The sequence below is a fragment of the Nerophis lumbriciformis genome, linkage group LG01 (assembly GCF_033978685.3).
Source record: "Nerophis lumbriciformis linkage group LG01, RoL_Nlum_v2.1, whole genome shotgun sequence".
Classification (NCBI taxonomy): domain Eukaryota; kingdom Metazoa; phylum Chordata; class Actinopteri; order Syngnathiformes; family Syngnathidae; genus Nerophis; species Nerophis lumbriciformis.
The window spans coordinates 13794696-13815314 of record NC_084548.2 but is presented as its reverse complement, the minus strand read 5'-3'; the positions used below and the strand labels follow the sequence as shown (position 1 = coordinate 13815314).

Genomic DNA, 20619 nt, shown 5'->3' with positions numbered 1-20619 from the left:
GGTCTGCAGGTGATAGCATTCAATTGGGAAGAAACGCCCTACTGCCCCCTACTGACCAATGTGAATACTGATAAATGTGTAATGACAGCTCCAAAAACAAATTCAAACCACAAAATAAAATAAATAAATCAACACAAAAATGTGACACATTATGGGTGGGTCACATATGCATGTACAGTAGATGGCAGTATTGTCCTGTTTAAAAGTGTCACAACATTGCTGTTTACGGCAGACGAACTGCTTTACGGGGACGAAAACTTGACTGCTGTTGTTGTATGTTGCTGCGCTGGGAGGACGTTAATGAAACAGCCTTACAATAAACACACATAAGAAACCAAGAACTCGCCCTCGATCATTAGCTGTTTATATGGTGGGAAAGCGGACGTGAGAACAGGCTGTCAACACGTCACTCAGGTCCGCATGGAGCTGGAGGGGGCGTGGCCTCCAGCTCCGCCTAAATTTCAGGAGATTTTCGGGAGAAAATTTGTCCCGGGAGGTTTTCGGGAGAGGCGCTGAATTTCGGGAGTCTCCCGGAAAATCCGGGAGGGTTGGCAAGTATGCTTTAAACTATCTTCACAAAATAAACATTATTATTATGGCAGTGATGATAATTGTTTTGCAGTCATGGCAGTTTAGCCATATAATTCTTTATTAAATTAGTAAAAATGTATACAAATATTTTGCTATTACTATAAATTACACTAAAAAAACTGATTATTTGCCAAATAATTGTATTTCAAATTTATCAATTGTGACTTTGTTCATTCAGCAGGTGACCATTATGAACCACCAAAACAATATTATTGCAGTGTCAATACAGCTAGTTAGTGTGCCATACACTCACTCAGGCGGTATTACCTATCACCGTAATTTATTTCAATGCTATAGTTCAATCCAAAAAGTCAGCGTATAAATCAACTTCCCACAGAGTGAAATATACAGGAATACATTTCCTAATTATTTGGATAATAGCTTCCAGGTATTAAAAAAACAAAACAAATGCTTGTCTTATAAAACTAAATGTGACAAAGGTGTATATTTTAATCTACTGGTTCATGCAAGTATCTTTGTCATAATTCAACTGTTGAAAACAAATAACTTTTATTTGTTCAGTGGTATTTTGTGTGTTTCAAAAATGTTTGCACTGAAGTTGTATTCAAAGTCTTCAATGAAGAAGACCTAAATAGAAAGAAAAAACACCACCAGCAAACAAGATATATTTTTTTCCACGGGACATACTGTACATCTGAATGAGGCATAAAACATAAAAAAATATAAGTGACGTCTTATATTAAGGATGTCCAAAGTGCGGCCCTGGGGCCATTTGCGGCTCACATCTTGTTTTTTAGTGGCCCGCAATACATTCTTACGACAAATTAAACACATCCCACATTAGAACACTAAACAAAACAAAAAAATTGAATATGCAATATTGGAAGAAATTGCATGTGGATGCTGAAATGTGTAAGCCGAACATAAATGCTATTGTTAGCATGCTAACAGTTAAAATGTGTCAAGTTATATGACTATGAAGAATATGCATGCAAAATTATCATGTGTCAAGTACCAAGTTATATGATTCTTAAAGGTGCCATATATAATAATGTGGCCAGGAATGGTACTGCAATCATGGTCATTTAATGATGACGTGACATGAAATTAATACATATAGCTCCTTTAAAGGGGAACTGCACTTTTTATTTTATTCTTGCCTATTGTTCACAATCATTAGGAGAGACAAGAACACACGTGTTTTTTTTAAATTAGGATTTTAAAGATGACAAAAAACGCTTGGAAGATGCGGCTAATGGGAATCACCGTTGTAGCCTTCAAAACCCTCTAAGACAACTTCAAAACCCTCCAGCAACGTTTTACATACACACTGCAAATCTATATATAATGTAGTAGCACACACGTTGCAACATGTTTAATATTTACCGTATTTTGATAATTTTAATCAATGACTGACTTCCGGGCATTGATTTCCGTTTCCATAGCAGCGCACGTCTGACATCCAACAACAATAAGTTTCTACTTTTGGATACAAAACGCTTGTGTATGTAGTAATCATGGCAGACTTGGTAACCAACAACGAAGAGGACTATTTTTGGACAACTGAAGATTCACAACCTTACCTTTTTGAAGCTGAATATACGAAGGATGAACTATTGTTTATAGAAGAGAACAAGAAGAAGAAGGTGAAACGTTGGCGCAGACGGAAACCAAAACGTTGGCGCAGACGGAAACCAATGAGAATAAGGTGCAAGCGACACATAGCTGCGAATGTGGATTTTGGAGACAAGCTTTTTTGACATAAATGGAGTGCTTACCCCCAGATAAACCAGAAATAAAATGTCCCCGGCCAGTTGGACCAAACGCGCAACAGTCCATCGAATGAGTCACACTTTATATTGATCATGATACACGCAGCACGTCATGTGTGTATCATGACAGACATACGCTAGCTCAGCTGTGTACAAACAAAACATGGAATATGGGCTAATACCTTACAGATACTGCAATATAATTGTTCATGTTTTTCAGTCAGAACAGATTGGTGTCTTATCACGGTGTTGTACATTACAGACTCAAACGCGTTTCGCTCTCACGTAGAAACTAGATTATTGCTTGCCGTAGCTAGCCATCCATCCATCCATCCATCTTCTTCCGCTTATCCGAGGTCGGGTCGCGGGGGCAGCAGCCTAAGCAGGGAAGCCCAGACTTTCCTCTCCCCAGCCACTTCGTCCAGCTCTTCCCGGGGGATCTCGAGGCGTTCCCAGGCCAGTCGGGAGACAGTCTTCCCAACGTGTCCTGGGTCTTCCCCGTGGCCTCCTACCGGTTGGACGTGCCCTAAACACCTCCAGAGGGAGGCGTTCGGGTGGCATCCTGACCAGATGCCCGAACCACCTCATCTGGCTCCTCTCGATGTGGAGGAGCAGTGGCTTTACTTTGAGCTCCCCTCGGATGGCAGAGCTTCTCACCCTATCTCTAAGGGAGAGCCCCGCCACCCGGCGGAGGAAACTCATTTCGGCCGCCTGTACCCGTGATCTTGTCCTTTCGGTCATAACCCAAAGCTCATGACCATAGGTAAGGATGGGAACGTAGATCGACCGGTAAATTGAGAGCTTTGCGTTCCGGCTCAGCTCCTTCTTCACCACAACGGATCGATACAGCGTCCGCATTACTGAAGATGCCGCACCGATCCGCCTGTCGATCTCACGATCCACTTTTCCCTCACTCGTGAACAAGACTCCGAGGTACTTGAACTCCTCCACTTGGGGCAGGGTCTCCTCCCCAAGCCGTAGCTAGCTTTTACGGCTAATACCGTAGCACGCCGATGTGATACTACGACAGAAAAAAAGTTCTTTAGTGTTCACTCTTGCAATAACAATGTCGCTAAAGCTTGGTTATTATACAGGTAACAGAACGTAAATGAAGTAATGTTGATGGTTTTTGGATGCATATATAATTTGATTGCTAGATACCCAGAACGAGCCGATTTTTAGGTGTTAAAATGCAAAAAAAAACAAAAAACTTTTGTCTTCTTGTGTCTCATAATGATTGTGAACAATAGGCAAAATTTATTATAAAAAGTGCAGTTCTCCTTTAAGCGTTCGGCTGCATAAATTGGCTAAAAATTTTATTATGGTAATGTTAGTAATGCTGCCTGAGGCTGAGCCAATCAGTGGCCAAATTACTGAACAGCCCGGTCGGATTGTTTTGGTCTCATCTAGATGCCAATAATATTTGTTTCGATCTAGCGATTTTATGCTTGAAAATGCTTAATTTAGGGCAGAATTACATAGATTATGCTTTGTTACTATAACACAAAGCTAAGATGTGAATGTTGTTATATATATATATATATATATATAATGTATGTGTGTGTGTGTGTGTGTGTGTGTATATATACAGTACAGGCCAAACGTTTGGACACACCTCATTCAATGTGTTTTCTTTATTTTCATGACTATTTACATTGTAGATTGTCACTGAAGGCATCAAAACTATGAATGAACACGTGGGGTTATGTACTTAACAAAAAAAGGTGAAATAACTCAAAACATGTTTTGTATTCTAGTTTCTTCAAAATAGCCGCCCTTTGCTCTGACTACTGCTTTGCACACTTTTGGCATTCAGGTAGTCACCTGAAATGGTTATAACTTCACAGGTGTCATAGTTTTGATGCCTTCAGTGACAATCTACAATGTAAATAGTCATGAAAATAAAGAAAACGCATTGAAATGAGAAGGTGTGTCTAAACTTTTGGCCTGTACAGGTAGAAAATGTGTCAAAGTGGCACCTGCCGCGATTAATTTTTATGTATGCGGCCTTTACTGGAAAAAGTTTGGACACCCCTGTTCTATATAATAAAATAATCCTTACATTTTTCAAACTGTTCATGAAATGATGCATACCTCTCTCCCAACTTGCAACGGACAGTACAATTAACGGGTTAAACGCAGGAATTAACTGCAGGGAGTCCAAGTGGACTTCCAGTACAGCACACATGCAGACAGACCCAGACTGGGCGTGAAGCAAGCCCACCACGGCCCCCCGGCCATTGTCATGTTAATGCTGCACTGACACTGTTTATGAGCATTGGCCGATGTGTGAAGAGCTCCTTGTTCATGTTCTTCCCACACAAAGATGGGATTTTGCATTGACCTCAGAAAGCGAGCTCTCCCCTCCATCTCCTCACACACAAAATCCTTCCTCCAGCCTCCATAAGGACAGTCTCCACGTGAAAGGATTCTTTTGTGCCAGTGGATGGAAGTCCAAGCAGGCAGGGAACAGTGAGAGTGCGGATGGGGGAGGGGGATCTGCACTTGGATTTGTATGGATGGCGGGGATAAGAAAGAGGGAGACATAAGTTCAACAGAGGATGGCTCGCTCCTTCTTTTCACTTTCGAGCATTTCCTTCCCTTGAGCACCCCAACTGTATTGCATTGGGATGATTAGCGTGTCAGAGTCAAACGGCAATTCCTCACTGATTATCTCTTTCTGCGTTATCCCTGATTTTTACCCTTGCAATGTGGGTCGCCGACGGGGAATGGGGGCAGGGGCCGGGTACAGAATGGGGTTAATAAAACAAGGGGAACATGGCGTTCTTGCAGGATAAACACTACTTGTACCACTCAAGATGAAACAGTGGAGTCAAGTAAAAGGACTGAAATGCATCATTTAGAAAGGCAGTTTTAAAACAAGAGCATGTGCTATGTTGCCAGAAAAATATTTTGATGCAACCTGTATGCTACTGTTTGCATCTTAAAGCAATAGTCAGGCGTTTTACTTTGAAGGCGCAATGAGGAAAAATAAGTCCACTGTTAAAAACACCAAACAAAAGGAGGGCAGTGTTACTTATTGGTCTCGTCAACCTAAATGTGTATAAAAAATTAAATAAGAACATTATTTTATTTACATTGTTATAAATATATTGTTTTTTTTTTTTTTTTTTTTTTTTTCATTATAATTAGTGGAGTGTTCCAGTATATCTTGTCTATACAATACGGTCGTCCCTCATGTATCGGTGTTAATTGGTTTCGGACATAAGTTAATTTACGCAAAGTAAATAATAAATAAATGATAAATGGGTTATACTTGTATAGCGCTTTTCTACCTTCAAGGTACTCAAAGCGCTTTTGACAGTATTTCCACATTCACCCATTCACACACACATTCACACACTGCTGGCGGGAGCTGCCATGCAAGGCGCTAACCAGCAGCCATCAGGAGCAAGGGGTGAAGTGTCTTGCCCAAGGACACAACGGACGTGACTAAGATGGTAGAAGGTGGAAACATTAATTATAAATCTAAAACTTTTATATACAGTACAGGCCAAAAGTTTGGACACACCTTCTCATTCAATGTGTTTTCTTTATTTTCATGACTATTTACATTGTAGATTGTCACCGAAGGCATTAAAACTATGAATGAACACATGTGGAGTTATGTACTTAACAACAAAAGTTGAAATAACTGAAGACATGTTTTCTATTCTAGTTTCTTCAAAATAGCCACCCATGGCTCTGATTACTGCTTTGCCCACTATTGGCATTCTCTCGATGAGTTTCAAGAGATAGTCACCTGAAAGGGTTTTCACTTCACAGGTGTCAATAGTTTTGATGCCTTCATTGACAATCGACAATGTAAATAGTCATGAAAATAAAGAAAACCCATTGAAATGAGAAGGGCAGTATAAGGAACACCTGTGCAATAATCATGCTGTTTAATCAGCATCTTGATATGCCCCACCTGTGAGGTGGTATGGATTATTTTAGCAAAGAAGAAATGCTCACTAACACAGATTTAGACAGATTTGGGAACAATATTTGAGAGGAATAGGTCTTTTGTGTATATAGTAAAAGTTTTACATCTTTGAGTTCAACTCATGAAAAATGGGAGCAAAAAAAAAAAAAGTGTTGCATCTAGGGCTGCAACTAACGATAAATTTGATAATCGATTAATCTGTCGATTATTACTTCGATTAATAATCGGATAAAAGAGACAAACTACATTTCTATCCTTTCCAGTATTTTATTGAAAAAAACAGCGTACTGGCACCATACTTATTTTGATTATTGTTTCTCAGCTGTTTGTACATGTTGCAGTTTTTAAATAAAGGTTTGTAAAAAAATAACATTTAAAAAAAAAAAAAAAAAAAAATTGCCTCTGCGCATGCGCATAGCATAGATCCAACGAATCGACGACTAAATTAATCGCCAACTATTTTTATTATCTATTTTAATCGATTAGTTGTTGCAGCCCTAGTTGCATCTATATTTTTGTCCAGTATACTTCCAGTGTCAAAACTCTAGAACTACAACTAGTTCGGAACTAACAGTGTTCGGATTGTAATCATCCAAAAATGATTAACAGCAAAGTAGACAGTCGTCAACGTTATGGCTCGGAGAACGAATGGAGGCGACAATAAGTAAGCTAACTAGCGAGCTAGTTTGGGGGCTCCTGATTATCTCTGCGTTTAGGCAAGAGGAACAGCGAGTACCTGCAGCTGAGGCGAGCATTTAGCAAAGTTTGTTTGGGTCATATTTTTCCTATTTCATTAAAACACGGACTTGCTATTTTGAAAGGAAAATCAATGTTTAAAAACGCGGATTTCCACGTTTTTGTCGACAATCCACATGCCTGCTTAAAATGTTTTTCAACACAATGCCAGTCATCTGGACATTAAAATATCACCCTTTAGTCATCACGCTTCACATATTGCAGCTTTACCGCATCGCAGACATTTAAAACATTTTTTAAAAGCTGAATTAAGCATTTTGATTTAGCCAAATGTCTAAATAAACTAAAAATATCATTATTACAGTAATATTGGCTATTATAGCTGAACAAATCAATCAGAGCGCGCAGTTCAGTATCGTGGCCATTGATTGGCTCAGCCTAAGGCAGCGTTACTACATTGGATTAAAAAAGTGTAAATGTGTTATTTTACACCTATAGAGGGCTTTCGTAATGTGGAAAAACTTATTTAGAAGGTAGTAAACATTTTTTTATGCCCTAATTATTAAAGTATTGGATTCATAATGAATAACTTAAACTTCCTGGGAATTTGTTTATCGTGGTCATGTCCGGAACCAATTAACAGTGAAAACGAGGGATGATTGTATAGTAAGGCTGCCTGAGGCAGAGCCAATCAGCAGCCAAGATACTGAACAGCGCACTCTGATTGGTTTTGTCTTCTCTAGTGGCCATTACTACTGTAGCATTCTTATTTTTTGTTTATTTAGCCATTTCTGTGGCTGAAAATACCACAAGAATTTGTTTTACATTTATAAATCACATTTTAAACCATTTTACAGTTTTGGGATGTCTTTACTCACATATGAGTACATTTGCCAAAACGTCCTCTGGAGGGCGCAATTTCCTTATTTTAAAATGAAGGCATCATGGCGGTATCTCTTGGGCAGTGGTTCTTAACCTTGTTGGAGATACCGAACCCCACCAGTTTCATATGTGCATTCACCAAACCCTTCTTTAGTAAAAAATAAAATGTTTTTTTTTTCAAATTCAAGACAAAGTTATATGTTTTTGGTAACACTTTAGTATGGGGAACATATTCTAAGTAACAAATACTTAATTTAGAGTTATTTGGTTAGGGTTAGGGTCAGGGTTAGAGGGTTAGGGTTATAATAAGGCCATTAAGGCAGTAATAAGTATTTAAGAATGACTAGTTAAGAGCCAATATGTTACTTATTTGCATGTTAATAAGCAACTAATTAATGGTGAATATGTTCCCCATACTAAAGTGATACCATGTTTTTTTTACTGGTGCATAAAATGAACTGTGCATGAACATCACCTTGTTCAAACAACAAAACCAACACAGTGCATAAACTCACAACAAATTACACACCTGCAAACCAGTCAGCTGTTGCCGTATCCGTAATACGCGGATAGGGAGAAATTTGTATTTACACGATGAGTTGGGTGTGTTTTGACCTCCGTCGAACCCCTGAGGCCCTAGGGTTCAATCGAACCCAGGTTAAGAACCACTGCTCTAGATCCTCACCTTTCCCTTATTCAAAAACAAAAAACAAAAACACATTTTACATCAAAAATCAAAAACAAATGTTTATAAAAATGAAAAAATGTATTCACTATTTATGCCGCCAAGGTATGTGTTGTTTTTTAAATGAGATGTGCTAAACTGATATAGTGCATGGACTAGAAGAATATGAGTCACTAAATGGCAGGTCACTTCACGTGCACACGTAACAATTTGCATGCATGGCGGTTCACATCTCTCCACATTGTGCAATGAGGATAGGGAGCTTGGGCTTGTTGTTGGGTCCCGTGGGAACGTTCTGTTGGGGGTGGGGAATAAAACACTTTAGGTTGTAACTTCAGACTGGAGATGACATATATGTTGACGTTGTAAATACAGCAAAGATGGTAACACAAACCATTAATTTAATTAAAAGGCACCTTACCTCAATTTTTCTCATGATCAGCAGTCCATCAACGATTTTACCTAAAACGAGCACAAATACCATGAGAATGTAGACATGATTATGATTAGGGATGTGACAAAAACTTTGACAAAAGTGAAAACATTTCATATATTTCAACTAAATTAAAAACATTTTTTATAAATCTTACTGTATCTTATTACATGTAGAATGTGCTCGAATTGTTGTAAATTAGATGATGTATTAAATTTGTGGTATTGAATGCCACATACAATTTTTAACAAAATAAAGTGGCTAGTGCTACTACTATCGGCTGCCATTTAAATCATTCGGGTGTTGCCCTCAAAGCCTTCCTGTATCCGGAGACTTTGCAAACAATAACAAAAATTACCCCCTAAAATATTTTGTAATAATAAAAGAGGAAAAAAAGGACAACCATGGATGTAATCACCTTAATATTGTTTATATACTTATACTATACTAAGGATCGATGGTATCAACATCTGGATGGATCACCAACTAATTTACGTTGAAGCCTCAGCGCAGGGATCCCCAAACTACGGCCGGCATCCGGCCCGCGGGAAGTCCAAAGTTAAAAATTAGAATAAAATTAAAAAACAGCCACAATACCCAGCAATATGTTTGGAGGAGAAAATGTGAGGCCTTTAATCCCAGGAACACCATTCCTACTGTCAAGCATGGTGGTGGTAGTATTATGCTCTGGGCCTGTTTTGCTGCCAATGGAGCTGGTGCTTTACAGAGAGTAAATGGGACAATGAAAAAGGAGGAATACCTCCAAATTCTTCAGGACAACCTAAAATCATCAGCCCGGATGTTAGGTCTTGGGCGCTCCAACAGGACAATGACCCCAAACACACGTTAAAAGTGGTAAAGGAATGGCTAAATCAGGCTAGAATTAAGGTTTTAGAATGGCCTTCCCAAAGTCCTGACTTAAACGTGTGGACAATGCTGAAGAAACAAGTCCATGTCAGAAAACCAACAAATTTAGCTGAACTGCACCAATTTTGTCAAGAGGAGTGGTCACAAATTCAACCAGAAGCTTGCCAGAAGCTTGTGGATGGCTACCAAAAGCGCCTTATTGCAGTGAAACTTGCCAAGGGACACGTGACCAAATATTAACATTGCTGTATGTATACTTTTGACCCAGCAGATTTGGTCACATTTTCAGTAGAATCATAATAAATTCATAAAAGAACCAAACTTCATGAATGTTTTTTGTGACCAACAAGTATGTGCTCCAATCACTCTATCACAATAAAATAAAAGTTGTAGATATTGTTGGATACTCAAGACAGCCATGACATTATGTTCTTTACAAGTGTATGTAAACTTTTGATCACGACTATATATATTATATATATATACACCGTATTTTTCGGACTACAAGTCGCTTCAGAGTATAAGTCGCACCGGCCAAAAATGCATAATAAAGAAGGAAAAAAACATATACCGTATTTTCCGCACTATAAGGCGCACCTAAAAACCACAAATTTTCTCAAAAGCTGACAGTGCGCCTTATAACCCGGTGCGCTTTATATATGGATAAATATTAAGATTCATTTTCATAAAGTTTCGGTCTCGCAACTTCGGTAAACAGCCGCCATCTTTTTTCCCCATAGAAGAAGCGCGCGGTGCATGCTGGGATATGTGACGTTTCATTTCCATTTGTGTGTTTATGTAAAGACCCCAAAATGGCTCCTATTAAGTGTGTTGTCTGTCTAATTATAAATAATGCAGACGAGGCGTGTTAACTGAGTTCTCAACGTTTACTCACAGCGTGCTCATAACCACATTCTAACTCCCAGCATACAACAACGCTTCTCAGGGCTACCGCGCATGCTCGTCATTATCGTTGCATGCTGGGTAGTGTAGTTGTTATATTTGCTAGCTCATAACATCACATTAAGAGACACGCTTACGCGCTTAATTCAATACTCGCCGTCATTCCGGGTGGATTGACAAAAGACCTCCAGCCGCTACATATTGGTGTCAACAGGGCATTCGAAGCTAGACTGCTAACTGCGTGGGAACAGTGGATGACAGAAGGCGAACACACGTGACGTTCACCAAGACAGGGAGGCAGGGAGACAGCGCCAGACGACATTTTGGATCCCACATTCGCCCAACTTTTCGATTCGGACAACGAAGGAGAATAATTCGAGGGATTTATGAATGAAGAATAACTTCAGAAAGTGAGCGCTATGTTTATTTTGTGTGTTGTGACATTAACGTTCGAGCAACATTATGTTGCTATTGCTCTGCACTATTTTGAATTTTACTATGTTTGTGATTGCACATTTGCGTACATTTTGGGAGTGAACAGAGTTGTTAGAACGCTGGTTTTTAATATATTATTAAAGTTTGACTGACCTATCTGACTGTTTTTTTGACATTCCTTTAGCGCAGTTAGATGCGGCTTACAACACCGGGCGGCTTATAGGTGGACAAAGTTTTGAAATATGCCGTTCATTGAAGGCGCGGCTTTTAACCCAGGGCGCCTTATGGTGCGGAAAATACGGTATAAGTCGCACTGGAGTATAAGTCACATTTTTTGGGGAAATGTATTTGATAAAACCCAACACCAACAATAGACATTTGAAAGGCACTTTAAAATAAATAAAGAATAGTGAACAACAGGCTGAATAAGTGTACGTTATATGAGGCATAAATAACCAACTGAGAATGTGCCTGGTATGTTAACGTAACATATTATGGTAAGAGTCATTCAAATAACTATAACATATAGAACATGCTATACGTTTACCAAACAATCTGTCACTCCTAATCGCTAAATTCCATGAAATCTTATACGTCTAGTCTCTTACGCGAATGAGCTGAATAATATTATTTTATATTTTACGGTAATGTGTTAATAATTTCACACATAAGTCGCTCCTGAGTATAACTCGCACCCCCGGCCAAACTATGAAAAAAACTGCGACTTATAGTCCGAAAAATACGGTATATATAAATACAGCCCGGTCCCGGGTCAAATTCTTTTTAACCCAAAGCGGCCCCCCGAGTCAAAAAGTTTGTGGACCCCTGCTTAAGCGGTTAGCTTTGTGTCTCGACCTGCTCGGTGTGTGTAACATGCTTAGCAATTCATTTTCCTCCAGTGATAACTGTAGTTGGAAGAAACTTTGCTTATTTTCCGCCATGGTGGTGAGAATTATTATTTTAGAAGATCGACAATGCTTGCTCTCAAATTCGAGTCGATGTTCTGGCAAGACAAGCACCCATCCTGGAATTTATGCGACCATTGCATGTGTGTAACATGGACATATAACTATAATCTTAGTGTGCATCCCTTTTGAAGGAACCTTTCACATGAGTACAATCTTTAGCCATATAAAGACTGATGCACAGCTGTGGTAAAGGTTGGCTGCGTTTGGCAGCTCATCAGCCATTCCTTTAGAATATAATAGAATAGAATAGAATAGTTTAAATATTAAATATCAGCCCCCAATCCGATCCTGACCTCTAATTATGATTAGGGATGTCCGATAATGGCTTTTTGCCGATATCCGATATTCCGATATTGTCCAACTCTTTAATTACCGATACCGATATCAACCGATACTAACATATACAGTCGTGGAATCAACACATTATTATGCCTAATTTGGACAACCAGGTATGGTGAAGATAAGGTCCTTTTTTTAAATATTAATAAAATAAAATGAGATAAATAAATTAAAAACATTTTCTTGAATAAAAAAGAAAGTAAAACAATATAAAAACAGTTACATAGAAACTAGTAATTAATGAAAATGAGTAAAATTAACTGTTAAAGGTTAGTACTATTAGTGGACCAGCATCATGTGTGCTTACGGACTGTATCCCTTGCAGACTGTATTGATATATATTGATATATAATGTAGGAACCAGAATATTAATAACAGAAAGAAACAACCCTTTTGTGTGAATGAGTGTAAATGGGGGAGGGAGGTTTTTTGGGTTGGTGCACTAATTGTAAGTGTATCTTGTGTTTTTATGTTGATTTAAAAAAATAAAAAATAAAAATAAAATAAACAATACCGATAATTAAAAAAACGATACCGATAATTTCCGATATTACATTTTAAAGCATTTAGCGGCCGATAATATCTAATTATATTATATTATAAATTATATCTCTAATTATGATGTTACATTTTAGATCCATACTCACCAAAGACGACATGTTTTCCATCCAGCCAGTCACATTTTGTACAAGTTAGGAAAAATTGGCATCCATTTGTGCCTGGACCACTGTTTGCCTAGTAAAGAAACAAATGGAAGTTACTAGAGCTGTCAAAGTTAAACATTAACGCATGTGAATCAACACAATAAAATACTGCATTAATCATGAACATTGTGTTTGTGTGTGACATTCTGACAATGACACTGCATTTAAAGTTAATTTAAATTACGCAATCTAGTCCATCCATCCATCCATTTTCTACCGCTTGTCCCTTTTGGGGTCGCGGGGGGTGCTGAGGCCTATCTCAGCTGCATTCGGGCGGAAGGCGGGGTACACCCTGGACAAGTCGCCACCTCATCGCAGGGCCAACACAGATAGACAGACAACATTCACACTCACATTCACACACTAGGGCCAATTTAGTGTTGCCAATCAACCTATCCCCAGGTACATGTCTTTGGAGGTGGGAGGAAGCCGGAGTACCCGGAGGGAACCCACGCAGTCACGGGGAGAACATGCAAACTCCACACAGAAAGATCCCGAGCCCGGGATTGAACTCAGGACTACTCAGGACCTTCGTATTGTGAGGCAAATGCACTCACCCCTGTACCACCGTGCTGCCCGTGAGTAAATTCTTTTTTTTTTAAATATCGTTTGAAAGCACTATACTTACATGGGCAACTACAAAAAAAGAAATGCACAAATTTGAATTAGACAAAATATTTCAGTAAAAAATATGTGTTCAAAGGTGGCCATTATGCATTCTAATCAAGCCAAAGCCCACAAACCCCGGCCGAGTCATACCAAAGACTATAAAAATGGGACCCATTACCTCCCTGCTTGGCACTCAGCATCAAGGGTTGAAATTGGGGGTTAAATCACCAAAATGATTCCCGGGCACGGCCACCGCTGCTGCCCACTGCTCCCCTCACCTCCCAGGGGGGGGATCAAGGGTGATGGGTCAAATGCAGAGAATAATTTCGCCACACCTGGTGTGTGTGTGACAATCATTGGCACTTTAACTTTAACTTTTAATTTACTGCGTATATAGTTTTCTTTTTCTTCATAGACACGTGTAAGCCGTTGTTTTACCGGGGTTATTTTAAAATGAGAAAGTTAAAGTTAAAGTACACACTAGGTGTGGTGAAATTAACCTCTGCATTTGACCCATCCCCTTATTCACCCCCTGGGAGGTGAGGGGAGCAGTGAGCAGCAGCGGTGGCCGCGCAAAGGAATCATTTTGGTGATTTAACCCCCAATTCCAACCCTTGATGCTGAGTGCCAAGCAGGGAGGTAATGGGTGAAGTGAAGTGAATTATATTTATATAGCGCTTTTTCTCTAGTGACTTAAAGCGCTTTACATAGTGAAACCCAATATCCAAGTTACATTTAAACCAGTGTGGGTGGCACTGGGAGCAGGTGAGTAAAGTGTCTTGCCCAAAAACACAACGGCAGGGACTAGGATGGCGGAAGCGGGGATCGAACCTGGAACCCTCAAGTTGCTGGCATGGCCACTCTACCAACCAAGCTATACCGCCCCCCAGGGCCCCATTTATATAGTCTTTGGTATGACTCGGCCGGGGTTTGAACTCGCGACCTACCGATCTCAGGGCGAACACTCTAACCACAAGGCCACTGAGCAGGTTAGAAATGAAACAAATGTTGTGAATGTTGCTTGAAAAATGACCTGTTAGTAAAAGTTTTATGAGAGTAAGCAATGTTGAACATTTTTCTTTAAAAATGTTGCTTTAAAAATGATCTGTGAGCAAATGTTTTATAAAACTAAATATTGTTGAACATTTTGCTTAAAAACACAACATGGAGCTCGTAAAGGTTTTATGAAAGTAAATAATGTTTTAAAATGTTGCTTTAAAAATGACCTGTAATTTGTAAAGTTAAAAAAATGTATTAATGTTGAAAATGTTGCTTTAAAAAATTACTTGTAGTAAAGGTTTTACAAAAGTAAATAACGTTGAATATGTTGCTTTAAAAATTATCTGTTGTTAGTAAATGTCTTATAAAATTAAATATTGTTGAACATTTTGCTTTTAAAAAACATGGAGCTCATAAAGGTTTTATGAAAGTAAATAATGTTTTAAAATGTTGCTTTAAAAATGACCTGTAATTTGTAAAGTAAAAAAAAGAATTAATGTAGTAAAGGTTTTATGAAAGTAAATATTGTTAATAATGTTGCGTTTAAAATGACCTGTAGCTAGTAAAGATTTTATGAGAGTATCCATCCATCCATCCATTTTCTACCGCTTGTAATGTTTCTTTACAAAAAGTTTAAATTTGTTTAATAATATTAAAAATGTTGCTTTAAAACATGACTTGTATTTAGTAAAGGTTTTATGAAATAAAATAATGTTAAAATTATTGCTTTAAAAATGATCGGTAGTTAGTAAAAGTTTTATAATAGTAAATGTCGAAAATGTTGCTTAAAAAATAACCTGCAGTTATTATTTTTTATTTAGCCTTTATTTAACCAGGTAAAATCCCATTGAGATCAAAGATCTCTTTTCCAAGGGAGACCTGGCCAAGAGGGCGGCAGCAAGGTTACATTAAAAACAGTAAACACATAAAACATAACATTTACATCATTAAAACATGCTCACAAAACACATGTGCATACAGACAAGGTAGACTGCAATCCTTTCACAGAAGCTTTAAACTCATTTAATGTAACAAGGGTTTGAAGTTGAAGATCCGATTGTACGTTATTCCAAGCATTCGGTGCTGAAAACCTAAACGCTTTCTTGCCCAGTTCAGTTCTTACTTTGGGGACGACAAATTGCAGAACATTCATTGAACGAAGATTGTGACTTCCTTGTTTCTTTGTTAAAAGACAAGACTGATAAGATGGAGTGATACCCAGAATGGTTTTGCAGATGAACATATACCAATGATTGAGGCGTCGAGCACATAACGACGTCCAGTTAACCATTGAGTATAACACACAATGGTGAGTAAGGGGAGCCCAGTTGGTGATGAATCTCAGTGCAAGTCAATAACCTCTCCATAGTCAATAACAGGTAAAAAGGTTGTTTCCACCAATTTCTGTTTCACAATAAAAGAAAAGCATTGTTTCTATAATAAAATCCCAGTAAAAGTTTGAGTTTTTTTTAAACTAACGGTTACATTTGTACCCACGTACAACACTTAAGACCTTCAATATATCAGTATGTGGAATTAAATTATGGAATGGATTAAGCAAAACAATCAAACAATGTACTAATATAATCCACTTCAAGAAACTCTTCAAACTTAAAGAGTTTACAAAGTACAAAGAAGAAGAACCATGATAAACATTCTGAATTTATTTCATCCATCCATACCTTCATTTTCAAAATAATCTTACTCATCTCACCATATGAAATGTAACTTACTTCACCAATTATTATGTATTTATTTATTTTTATTGTGATTACTTATGGAGTTTATTGTGAATACCTTGAGAACAGAAAGTGAACAAAAGTTTTAGCAACTGTTATGTAAAAGAAAAGGGGTAGGATTAAATAAGCTCTTCTTCCTACTCCTTTTCGAACATGTTGAAAAAAGAAACTGGAAATTGTGATGTATCATGTTGTATGCACGCATGTTCGAAATAAACTCAAACTCAACTCAACTACAAAAAAGTAAATAAAGTTGGAAATGTTGCTGTAAAAATGTCCTGTAGTAAGTAAAAGTTGTATAAAAAAGTAAATAATGTTAAAAATGTTGCTTTAAAAAATTATCTGTGGGTAATACAAGTTTTATAAAATCAAATAATGTTGAAATTGTTGCTTTAAAAATGACCTGCAGTTTTAGTAAAGGTTTTATGATGGTCACAGTTTGACCCTGGATAGTTTCTCTAATATCAATTGTTTTAATGAACCTTGTTTAATTGCTCTTACATGTTATGTTATGACAAAGCCACATACCATTGATAGAAGACCAGGCGCAGAATGCTTCACCCGGAAGTTCTCATCAGCAAACGGACCTCGGTAGATGCTGCAGATACCGGTACCGTCACCCTTTAGGAAACAGTGCTTGCCATCACATAACACAAAACTACTGGGGAGTGGCAGCAGCTTGAGAACAATCAAGAATTGTGTGTTAAGGTAAATTAAATAGAAAGTAAACAAAGTAGGAAGTGAGCAAATGTAGTTTGAGCAGTAGGTAAAGCCCAACAGTTCTTCAAGGCACTAGGTCACACTTTGAAAACCCCCAATTTAAAGGGGAACATTATCACCAGACCTATGTAAGCGTCAATATACAGGTAAAAGCCAGTAAATTAGAATATTTTGAAAAACTTGATTTATTTCAGTAATTGCATTCAAAAGGTGTAACTTGTACATTATATTTATTCATTGCACACAGACTGATGCATTCAAATGTTTATTTCATTTAATTTTGATGATTTGAAGTGGCAACAAATGAAAATCCAAAATTCCGTGTGTCACAAAATTAGAATATTACTTAAGGCTAATACAAAAAAGGGATTTTTAGAAATGTTGGCCAACTGAAAAGTATGAAAATGAAAAATATGAGCATGTACAATACTCAATACTTGGTTGGAGCTCCTTTTGCCTCAATTACTGCGTTAATGCGGCGTGGCATGGAGTCGATGAGTTTCTGGCACTGCTCAGGTGTTATGAGAGCCCAGGTTGCTCTGATAGTGGCCTTCAACTCTTCTGCGTTTTTGGGTTTGGCATTCTGCATCTTCCTTTTCACAATACCCCACAGATTTTCTATGGGGCTAAGGTCAGGGGAGTTGGCGGGCCAATTTAGAACAGAAATACCATGGTCCGTAAACCAGGCACGGGTAGATTTTGCGCTGTGTGCAGGCGCCAAGTCCTGTTGGAACTTGAAATCTCCATCTCCATAGAGCAGGTCAGCAGCAGGAAGCATGAAGTGCTCTAAAACTTGCTGGTAGACGGCTGCGTTGACCCTGGATCTCAGGAAACAGAGTGGACCGACACCAGCAGATGACATGGCACCCCAAACCATCACTGATGGTGGAAACTTTACACTAGACTTCAGGCAACGTGGATCCTGTGCCTCTCCTGTCTTCCTCCAGACTCTGGGACCTCGATTTCCAAAGGAAATGCAAAATTTGCATGGTTGGGTGATGGTTTGGGGTGCCATGTCATCTGCTGGTGTCGGTCCACTCTGTTTCCTGAGATCCAGGGTCAACGCAGCCGTCTACCAGCAAGTTTTAGAGCACTTCATGCTTCCTGCTGCTGACCTGCTCTATGGAGATGGAGATTTCAAGTTCCAACAGGACTTGGCGCCTGCACAAAGCGCAAAATCTACCCGTGCCTGGTTTACGGACCATGGTATTTCTGTTCTAAATTGGCCCGCCAACTCCCCTGACCTTAGCCCCATAGAAAATCTGTGGGGTATTGTGAAAAGGAAGATGCAGAATGCCAGACCCAAAAACGCAGAAGAGTTGAAGGCCACTATCAGAGCAACCTGGGCTCTCATAACACCTGAGCAGTGCCAGAAACTCATCGACTCCATGCCACGCCGCATTAACGCAGTAATTGAGGCAAAAGGAGCTCCAACCAAGTATTGAGTATTGTACATGCTCATATTTTTCATTTTCATACTTTTCAGTCGGCCAACATTTCTAAAAATCCCTTTTTTGTATTAGCCTTAAGTAATATTCTAATTTTGTGACACACGGAATTTTGGATTTTCATTTGTTGCCACTTCAAATCATCAAAATTAAATGAAATAAACATTTGAATGCATCAGTCTGTGTGCAATGAATACATATAATGTACAAGTTACACCTTTTGAATGCAATTACTGAAATAAATCAAGTTTTTCAAAATATTCTAATTTACTGGCTTTTACCTGTATACCTTGATGTTGCAGAAAAAAGACCATATATTTTTTTAACCGATTTCCGAACTCTAAATGGGTGAATTTTGGCGAATTAAACGCCTTTCTATTATTCGCTCTCGGAGCGATGACGTCACGTTGTGACGTCACATCGGGAAGCAATTCGCCATTTTCTCAAACACCGAGTCAAATCAGCTCTGTTATTTTCCGTTTTTTCGACTGTTTTCCGTACCTTGGAGACATCATGCCTCGTCGGTGTGTTGTCGGAGGGTGTAACAACACGAACAGGGACGGATTCAAGTTGCACCAGTGGCCCAAAGATGCGAAAGTGGCAAGAAATTGGACGTTTTTTTCCGCACACTTTACCGTGGAAAGCTATGCTACGACAGAGATGGCAAGAATGTGTGGATATCCTGCGACACTCAAAGCAGATGCATTTCCAACGATAAAGTCAAAGAAATATGCCGCCAGACCCCCATTGAATCTGCCGGAGTGTGTGAGCAATTCAGGGACAAAGGACCTCGGTAGCACGGCAAGCAATGGCGGCAGTTTGTTCCCGCAGACGAGCGAGCTAAAACCCCTGGATGTCTTGGCTCACACCGTCCCTTATGCCACCGAAGATGATCAAGAGAAGAATATCGACCCTAGCTTCCCTGGCCTGCTTACATCAACTCCAAAACTGGACAGATCAGCTTTCAGGAAAAGAGCGCGGATGAGGGTATGTCTCCAGAATATATTAATTGATGAAAATTGGGCTGTCTGCACTGTCAAAGTGCATGTTGTTGCCAAATGTATTTCATATGCTGTAAACCTAGTTCATAGTTGTTAGTTTCCTTTAATGCCAAACAAACACATACCAATCGTTGGTTAGAGGGCGATCGCCGAATTCGTCCTCGCTTTCTCCCGTGTCGCTGGCTGTCGTTTCGTTTTCGTCGGTTTCGCTTGCATACGGTTCAAACCGATATGGCTCAATAGCTTCTGTTTCTTCTTCAATTTCGTTTTCGCTACCTGCCTCCACACTACAACCATCCGTTTCAATACATGCGTAATCTGTTGAATCGCTTAAGCCGCTGAAATCCGAGTCTGAATCCGAGCTAATGTCGCTATAGCTTGCTGTTCTATGCGCCATATTTGTTTGTGTTGGCATCACTATGTGACGTCACAGGAAAATGGATGGGTGTATATAACGATGGTTAAAATCAGGCACTTTGAAGCTTTTTGTAGGGATATTGCGTGATGGGTAACATTTTGAAAAAAACTTCGAAAAATAAAATAAGCCACTGGGAACTGATTTTTAATGGTTTTAATCCTTCTGAAATTGTGATAATGTTCCCCTTTAAGGACTATTGGCAGCAGACGACTGAAGCCTTTCAACACAGCAGCTAAAGATTATTTTATTAATCTCGCAATTAATGTGTTCGATTTATCAAGTAATCGAACACAACCCATTTTCTCACCTCAGTGCGACTTTTAGGGGAAAATTGTTGAAATGAACAAGGATTTTCCTAATGACCTTTATTCTTTCTTCCTATAAATGCACATAACATTGAAATTGCACTTTTCCAACGGTGGACTCACAATATATTATTTTACGGTACGTGGAAAAAATGAAATGGTGTAAAAAAACAGACTGTGTAGCCAGATGATCATGAA

At 38.8% G+C, this 20619-nt stretch overlaps 1 protein-coding gene across 2 annotated transcripts in view; it reads right to left on the bottom strand.

Moving 5' to 3' along the window:
• Positions 1–8037: 8037 nt before the first annotated feature.
• ppih (peptidylprolyl isomerase H (cyclophilin H)) overlaps positions 8038–20619 on the bottom strand; it is a 48747-nt gene continuing 36165 nt past the window's right edge. For both annotated transcript variants that reach the window (XM_061975570.1, XM_061975562.1), the window contains 4 exons: positions 17058–17150; positions 13126–13213; positions 8955–8995; positions 8038–8828 (listed from right to left, as the gene is read on the bottom strand). In XM_061975570.1, the coding sequence (XP_061831554.1) occupies positions 8760–8828; positions 8955–8995; positions 13126–13213; positions 17058–17150 (291 nt within the window). In that variant the 3' untranslated portion in view covers positions 8038–8759. The remainder of the gene's footprint in view (positions 8829–8954; positions 8996–13125; positions 13214–17057; positions 17151–20619) is intronic.